The 9,190-nt window shown below is 39.9% G+C and overlaps 1 protein-coding gene across 1 annotated transcript in view; it reads left to right on the top strand.

The window, feature by feature from the left end:
* FREM1 (FRAS1 related extracellular matrix 1) overlaps positions 1–9,190 on the top strand; it is a 154,427-nt gene that overhangs the window by 65,309 nt on the left and 79,928 nt on the right. The window contains exon 15 of the mRNA XM_007465647.1: positions 915–1,167. Within this exon, the coding sequence (XP_007465709.1) occupies positions 915–1,167 (253 nt within the window). The remainder of the gene's footprint in view (positions 1–914; positions 1,168–9,190) is intronic.

The following is a 9,190-nucleotide window of genomic DNA, read 5'->3' as shown; positions in this document are numbered from 1 at the left end:
CAAAAAAAAAAAAAAAAAAAAAAAAAAAAAAAAAAGATCACATTGGCTGAAGCATGGGGCAAGGAAATGTAGGGGTGACGGTATTCACAGGCCGTCTTGGTATTTGCTAAGTATCAAGACTTGATAAATAAATGTGCAGCACACACCGAGTTGTGGTCGTGAACTCAGGGGAGGACTGTCCTTCATTCCTGTTTAGAAGACATACTTTTTCAAATTTCTACAAAATCTTTTTAAAAAGATTCTACAAAATCTTTTAAAATTTGGACAGCCAGTGTGATCCAATGTTGCTTTTTTTCCCTTTCTACTTGGAAATTTATTTTCATGACAGTGAGAGAAAAATGTTTTATCAAGTTGAAAACTGGCATTGATTTAATGGTTATGGGGTTTCAGATTTAACTCAAAATGTTTGAAATGCAGCTGCTGCTTATTATAAGTCCAAAGAAACTTCCTGGGTGGCAGGAAGTTGAGAGTAGAGGAAAGCCTTGTAATCATCAAGTAATTTGAAATATAAATAACTTTGATGTGGTAAATGTAAATGCTCAGACCACAAGGACTAGATTTCCTGTAGAATATGGGTAAATTTAGCGAAGGAGGATAGGGGCTTGGGTGAAGGATGCTTTATATCACATTTATGTTTTGTCTGTCTTGAAACAAACGAGAGCTTTGAGTCCCAAACCATAACCATACTCTCCCATTCCTACCTAAAATGTCTCTCATGTGGGTCATTTCTTGCAAGTTGGTTCATATGGGGAAAGTTAAAAGATACAGATGGCTTGGCCAAATTCCATGGCTATTGTTTCACGTGTCTGGAAGATTGAAAATGCCTGTCATTCCAGTTATGAGCTATGAGTTACCAGTTGGGCAATTTGTCATTGCTCTTTTTTCTTGAAAACATGAATTTTTTTCCTGCTTAGGTGTTGCCTGTAAATGATGAGCCACCGGTCCTAAAGGCAGACCTCATTCCCATGATGCACTGCTCAGAGGGCGAAGAGGTGGTCATTACCTCTGAATACATTTTTGCTACTGATGTGGACAGTGATGATATGAAACTGATGTTCATGATTGTTCGAGAACCTCAGCGTGGGACAGTGAGGAAAGCTGGGGTCACAGTGCGTCAGTTTTCTCAGGGAGATGTTATGGCAGGGGCTGTGACGTACAAACACACAGGTAAGCGACAGTATTGTGACTAGTCTGAGAGTGGGGATGCAGCAACATGACAGAGTCTTAGCCCACTCCTTGCTGTGGGCTCTGGTAATCTAACAGTCTTAATGCTTGCTTCCATTAAAAGAGTGGCAGCCCATCTCCCATTTTCAAGTATGATCACCATATTCAGAAGTATTTCTTGATCTCAGTAATATAATGAATTTCACAGAGTTGAGAAAGATCAAGTGTTATTGCTGCTCTGCTCCTGATGCTTCCACATAGACCTTCAATTCACCCTGGCTTGTCCTCGTGCCTATTTTGGTCAAATATGAACAAGATTATTTGACCATCTCAGCTTCTGGCTCCCTAAATCATAACAGAAATGCCTGAAGTAGGCTCCCTAAGATAATTATCCTATTAATTGTAAAAGTTTCCTGATTATCAGCTAGCTCCCAAGAAGAAACCGGTCTGACCTCTGAGTTCTTGAAAGGCAAAGATCGTGTCTTAACACTTTTGTGTAACTTGTCCACAGCACATGACAGTGGTGGACATAGATGAGAGATACAGTAAATGCTAGTTTATTAGCACTGTAGTTACATTTCTGGCATTGCATTATATTGTTATCTGAATGGCATTTGTTCCTTATGTAAAATGTTCATGTAAAGAAGATGTGAATTCAACATCTGATGTCTGCGAGGCACAGTAGTAGGTACTGTGGCTTTACAAAGGAGTATAACCCAAACCCTAATATGAAGGACTTTTGATTTAAAGGAGTAAGACAAACACATTCCCGTGTAAAGATGACAGCGTGACACATCTGCCCATCACCACATCACCACCCCTCCCACATCTGATTTCTGAGTTGGGGGCACTTCCTCAGTAATAATACATCTACTTCCTCTTCCTAAGTTTTATCACATTCCATTACAATTTCACATTTACTCATCCATATGCCTCTCTAACCTGGAACTTCCATGGGGAAGTATGATTGGGTGTGGGAGGCCAGGTGAGTGACACAAGAAATAAGAGGTATCAGAATTCAAATCATTTTCTTATTTGAAGAGACAGACAGAGAGAGAGTACAAGCAGGGAGGTGGGGAGGTGGGAGGGAATTCAAGGAGGGGGATTGAGATAGCAAAGGATTTATTTGGACATGGGAGAAAACATTTTGAAATAATATTTTTATGTGTACTTTAAAAAACAGTGATTCATTGGGATACCAGTTCTTAATCACTCCACTAAATATCTTTTTTCTTTAAATGGTATCTCCTTATGTTCTTCTCTATGTTAAGTCTTAGGAAAGGTTTCATTGGCTCTTTCCTTGTCCTGAGGAGCTTAGCCCACTTGTTCCATGTCTCTCAGTGTCTCTCAAGAGTTCACAGCTAGGTGCTTCTTTTTAATTTCCCCAATAGTTCTCAGACTAGCAGAAAAGTGATCCAAAGACCAGTGATTGTTGATTTTTACATAATTTTAACGTCTTTGGCAGGCTCACACAGCATAGATAAATTAGTGGTGAGATGGATCTGTCTTCTCTTCCTGCGCTTTGTTCCAGACGTTAAGCAACAGGTGTACATATGTATAACTCTCTTCTAGTGTGGTGGCCATAGAAGAGAGTGTTGACACATTTTTTTCATAAGACCTAGTGGGACACTGGGGCAAATTGTTTCAGATAGACTTCTTTGTTATGTTAATGAATTAACAGAGGGGCAGAGTCGAGATGGCATACTAGGAGGACGCTGAATTTGCGTCTCCTTACAACTAGGGCACCTACCAGTGGGACCACGGACACCTAAGGGGACGGGAGGAAGCCCCAGTGACTGGGTAGGATGCGGGGTATGGGGGAAGTGAAGGGGGAGAAGTGGAGATGGGATGGGACTGGCGCCCCTGCTGAGGGTGGCTGGGGGAGGGGAAGGGATCCCACGCCTGAAGGGGAAAATTGGGGGACCATTGGGAGGGCAGAGGATCAAAAGGGAGCATGGCCAGGTTTCCCCTGCCCACTTGGGCCCCCAGGAACCTGCTGAGATCCCAGGCCTGATCCTCTGCCCACCTGAGGCCCCCTCCAGCTGCGCAGGTCCTGAGGGAGTGGGAGGGAGGGAAGGGGGAGCAAAAGTGGGACCGGCAGCCCCGAGGGGCAGCTGGGGGAGGGGAGGAGTTCGTACACCCAGCGGGACCCACCCACAGTTAGGGGTCCAGCGGCAACGGGGGAGACCCTGGGGGAGATGGTGGGGGAGGGGAGTGGAGGAATGGAAGGGAATGGAGCCAGTGCTTTCCCTGTCCACTTAGGCACGGGGGAGCCTACTGGGCTCCTGGGCCTAATCCTCTGCCCTCAGAGCCTCCCTCCTGCTGCTCAGAGCCCAAGCCCCACCCCTACACCCCCACCCAGGGCCCCACCTCTGCACTCGGAGACCGCCTTCAATGCTGGGCCTAAACTCCACCCACACAACCTGACCCAGGGCCTTACCTCCAAACTCCAGAACTCCACACTCCAGAGGCCCTCCTTTCCACGTGCTGCCTCTCCCCTTCCTAGCAGCTCCTAAGGAGAGGCCCCTACCCATGCTTGAATGTCGCCCTGCCTAGGCCCCGCCCCTAGGGCCTTTTCCGGCTACGTGGGTCCTGAACCTAGGCCCCGACCCACACTCAAATGTCACCCACCCACCCGCCTAGGTCCCACCCCACCCTAAACCACTCGCCTGCCTAAGTTCCACCCCCACCTAAACTCCACCCCCATAGCCAAGGCTTTTTTTCTCTTTTAGATTGGGGTTCTGTTTTATGATGCTGATTCATTGTTGTTGATTCTTTTATATTTTTATTTTTCCTAATCTTTTATTATTCTAATTTTATTTTATGCTTTATATTTTGTTACTGTTCTCTCCTTTTGGCTTGTTCCCCCCCAACCTTTTTTTTCTTTCTTCTGTTGTGGTTTTATTTTACCTTGTTGTAGGTGTTTCGATTATAGTTTTATTTTTCCTAATATATTTTTTATCATTCTAATTTTATTTTGTTTTTTATTCTTTGATGTTGTACTGCTCCTTTTTTTTTTTTTACCGTGCCATGAAGCTTGTGAGATATTGGTTCCCAGGCCGGAGGTTGGGCCCAAGCTCCTGTGGTGGGAGCTCTGAGTACAAACTGCTGGACTAACAGAGAACCTCACACCCCAGGGAATATCAATCTGAGTGAGGCCACCTGGAGGACCTCATCTCAGCACCAAGATCAAGCTCTATCTGCCTGCCTGCAAACTCCACTGCTGGACATCTCAGGCCAAACAAACCGTAAGACAGGAATAGAGCACCAGCCATCAAAAAAAAAAAAAAAGACAAAGAAGGAGACTACATAATGATCAAGGGATCAATCCAGGAAGAAGAAATAACAATAGTAAATATTTATGCACCCAACATAGGAACACCTCAATACATAGGGCAAATGCTGACAGCCATAGAAGGGGAAATTGACAGTAACACAATCATAGTAGGGGACTTTAACACCCCACTTTCACCAATGGACAGATCATTCAAAATGAAAATAAATAAGGAAACACAAGCTTTAAATGATACATTAAACAAGATGAACTTGATATTTATAGGACATTCCATCCCCAAACAACAGAATACACTTTCTTCTCAAGTGCTCATGGAATGTTCTCCAGGATAGACCATATCTTGGGTCACAAATCAAGCCTTGGTAAATTTAAGAAAATTGAAATCCTATCAAGTATCTTTTCTGCCCACAATGCTCTGAGATGAGATATCAGTTACAGGAAAAAAATCTGTAAATAATACAAACGCATGGAGGCTAAACAATACACTACTAAATAACCAAGAGACCACTGAAGAAATCAAAGAGGAAATCAAAAAATACCTAGAAAAAATGACAATGAAAACATGAAGACCCAAAACCTATGGGATACAGCAAAAGCAGTTCTAAGAGGGAAGTTTATAGCAAAAAAATCCTACCTCAAGGAACAAGAAACATCTCAAATAAACAACTGAACCTTACACCTAAAGCAAATAGAGGAAGAAGAACAAAAAACCTCTCAAAGTTAGCACAAGGAAAGAAATCATAAGGATCAGATCAGAAATAAATGAAAAAGACATGAAGGAAACAATAGCAAAGATCAGTAAAGCTAAAAGCTGGTTCTTTGAAAAGGTAAACAAAATTGATAAACCACTAGCTAGACTCTTCAAGATAAAAAGGGAGAGGACTCAAATCAATAGAATTAGAAATGAAAAAGGAGAAGTGACAACTGACACTGCAGAAATACAGAGAATCATGAGAGATTACTACAGGCAGCTATATGCCAATAAAATGGACAACCTGGAAGAAATGGACAAATTCATAGAAAAGCACAACCTTCCGAGACTGAACCAGAAGAAATAGAAAATATAAACAGACCAGTCACAAGCACTGAATTTGAAACTGTGATTAAAAATCTTCCAAAAAACAAAAGCCCAGGGCCAGGTGACTTCACAGGCAAATTTTATCAAACGTTTAGAGAAGAGCTGACACCTGTCCTTCTCCAACTCTTCTAAAGTATAGCAGAGGGAGGAAGACTCCCAAACTCATTCTACGAGACCACCGTCACCCTGATACCAAAACCAGACAAAGATGTCACAAAGAAAGAAAACTACAGACCAATATCTCTGATGAACTTAGATGCAAAAATCTGCAACAGAATGCTAGCAAACAGAATCCAGCAGCACATTAAAAGGATCGTACAACATGATCAAGTGGGGTTTATCCCAGGAATGCAAGGATTCTTCATTATACACAAATCAATCAATGTGATACACCATATTAACAAATTGAAGGATAAAAAACATATGATAATCCCTATAAATGCAGAAAAAGCTTTTGACAAAATTCAACACCCATTTATGATAAAAACTCTCTAGAAAGTAGTCATAGAGGGAACATACCTCAACATAATAAAGGCCATATATGACAAACCCACAGCCAACATTGTTCTTAGTGGTGAAAAACTGAAAAGATTTCCACTAAGATCAGGAACAAGACAAGGTTGCCCACTCTCACCACTATTATTCAACATAGTTTTGGTCACAGCAATCAGAGAAGAAAAAGAAATAAAAGGAATCCAAATCAGAAAGGAAGAAGTAAAACTGTCGCTGTTTGCAGATGACATGATACTATACATAGAGAATCCTAAAGATGCTACTAGAAAACTACTGGAGCTAATCAATGAATTTGGTAAAGTAGCAGGATACAAAATTAATGCACAGAAATCTCTTGCATTCCTATAAACTAATGATGAAAAATCTGTAAGAGAAATTGAGGACACTGCCATTGACCATTACAACAAAAAGAATAAAATACCTAGGAATAAACCTACCTAAGGAGACAGAAGACCTGTATGCAGAAAACTATCAAACACTGATGAAAGAAATTAAAGATGATACAAACAGTGGAGAGATATACCATGTTCTTGGATTGGAAGAATCAACATTGTGAAAATGACTCTATTACCCAAAGCAATCTACAGGATCAAACTACCAATGACATTTTTCACAGACCTAAAACAAAAAATTTCACAATTTGTATGGAAGCACTAAAGATCCCAAATAGCCAAAGCAATCTTGAGAAAGAAAAACTGAGCTGGAGGAATCAGGCTCCCTGACTTCAGACTGTAGTGCAAAGCTACAGTAATCAAGACAGTATGGTACTGGCACAAAAACAGAAATATAGATCAATGGAACAGGATAGAAAGCCCAGAGATAAACCTACGCACCTATGGTCAACTAATCTATGACCAAGGAGGCAAAGATATACAATGGAGAAAAGACAGTCTCTTCAATAAGAGGTGCTGGGAAAAGTGGACAGCTACATGTAAAAGAATGAAATTAAAAGACTCCCTAACACCATACACAAAAATAAACTCAAAATGGATTAGAGACCTAATGTAAGACCGGACACTATAAAACTCTTAGAGGAAAATGTAGGAAGAACACTCTTTGACATAAACCACAGAAAGATCTTTTGTGATCCACCTCCTAGAGTAATGGAAATAAAAATAAACAAATGGGACCTAATGAAACTTCAAAGCTTTTGCACAGCAAAGGAAACCATAAACAAGACCAAAAGACAACCCTCAGAATGGGAGAAAATATTTGTAAACGAATCAGCAGACAAAGGATTAATCTCCAAAACATATAAACAGCTCATGCAGCTCAATATTAAACAAACAACCCAATCCAAAAATGGGCAGAATACCTAAATAGACATTTCTCCAAAGAAGACATACAGATGGCCAAGAAGCACATGAAAAGCTGCTCAGCATCACTAATTATTAGAGAAATGCAAATCAAAACTACAATGAGGTATCACCTCACACCAGTCAGAATGGCCATTATCAAAAAATATATAAACAATAAATGGTGGAGAGGGTGTGGAGAAAGGGGAACCCTATTGCATTGTTGGTGGGAATGTAAATTGATACAGCCATGGAGAACAGTATGGAGGTTCCTTAAGAAACTAAAAACGGAACCACCATACGACCCAGCAATCCCACTACTGGGCATATACCCTGAGAAAACCATAATTCAAAAAGAGTCATGTACCAAAATGTTCATTGCAGCACTATTTACAATAGCCAGGACATGGAAGCAACCTAAGTGTCAATTGACAGATGAATGGATAAAGAAAATATGGCACATATATACGATGGAATATTACTGAGCCATAAAAAGAAATGAAATTGAGTTATTTGTGGTGAGGTGAATGGACCTAGAGTCTGTCATACAGAGTGAAGTAAGTCAGAAAGAAAAAAACAAATACCATATGCTAACACATATATATGGAATCTAAAAAAAAAAAAAGGTTCAGATGAACCTAGGGCAGGACAGGAATAAAGACGCAGACGTAGAGAATGGACTTGAGGACATGGGGAGGGAGAAGGGTAAGCTGGGACGAAGTGAGACTGTGGCACTGACATATACACACTACCAAATAGATAGCTAGTGAGAAGCAACTGCATGGCACAGGGAGATCAGCTCAGTGCTTTGCGGTCATCTAGAGGGGTGGGATAAGGAGGTTGGGAGGGAGACGGAAGAGGGAGGGGATATACGTATGCATATAGCTGATTCACTGTGTTGTACAGCAGAAACTGGCACAACATTATAAAGCAATTATACTCCAATAAAGATGTTAAAATAAATAAATTAATTAACAGAAATACTGTATTCAAAAAGGTGTTTTGTTATTTGAATGTTATGTTTTCTTGTAATGTTCACTCAGTTACTCAGTTGGTAGTAATTTAGTGCTCTTCTAGGATGAGTAAAGAGAACTTCAGTACTGTAGGATCTAAAGTTTCAGTGGCCCCGCTCTTTCCTCCATACATTGGTTATAAAGATCACCAGAGAACAATTGTGTCACCATTATTTTACTTCATCAATTGATTTATTTTATCTTATTTCTATGATTATGAAAATAGTACACGCTCATTGCAGAGAACATGAAAAAATATAATGAAGTTTTGAAAAAATTACCTTATTTACCTTTCAAAGAGAATCACTGTTAACATTTCAGTGTTACAGTATTTTCTTTTTTATAATCATAATTTTTAGCATAGTTGCAATCATGTTATATGTGCAGTTTTGTAGATTCCTTTATTCATTTAGATAATCACCTAAAAATGTTTATTAAAATATTTAGTAAATATTATAAAGTTATTGTAAACATGTTTTACTAATTGAGTAATATTTTATGACATAAAATTACATTATTAATTTTCTATTCTCCAAGCATTATATATGAGGTCATTCAAAAATTTTCTTTCAAATAGCAGTACAGTTAACTATTTTAAGTATAAATTATATCTTTAGAGTGTATTTCATTTCAAGGTAAAGAATTCTTCCACCAGTGCTGTAGCCTTTTTAGTGGTTTAACCCTCAGCCAAATTTTCCAGCTCTTTCTGTAAATGTATCCTGCGCTTCCATTACATTGAAATTACAGTTATTGAATGTACTATGTTTGCTTTTTTGATTAAGCTGTTTTCATTTCCTAGATTTTTCTACTTCTCTTCCAGCTCCCTCTCCCT

This window comes from Lipotes vexillifer, unplaced genomic scaffold (assembly GCF_000442215.2).
Source record: "Lipotes vexillifer unplaced genomic scaffold, Lipotes_vexillifer_v1.1 scaffold31, whole genome shotgun sequence".
NCBI classification, from domain to species: domain Eukaryota; kingdom Metazoa; phylum Chordata; class Mammalia; order Artiodactyla; family Lipotidae; genus Lipotes; species Lipotes vexillifer.
Note: the sequence above shows the minus strand (reverse complement) of the source record. Positions and strands in the feature narration are given on the sequence as shown.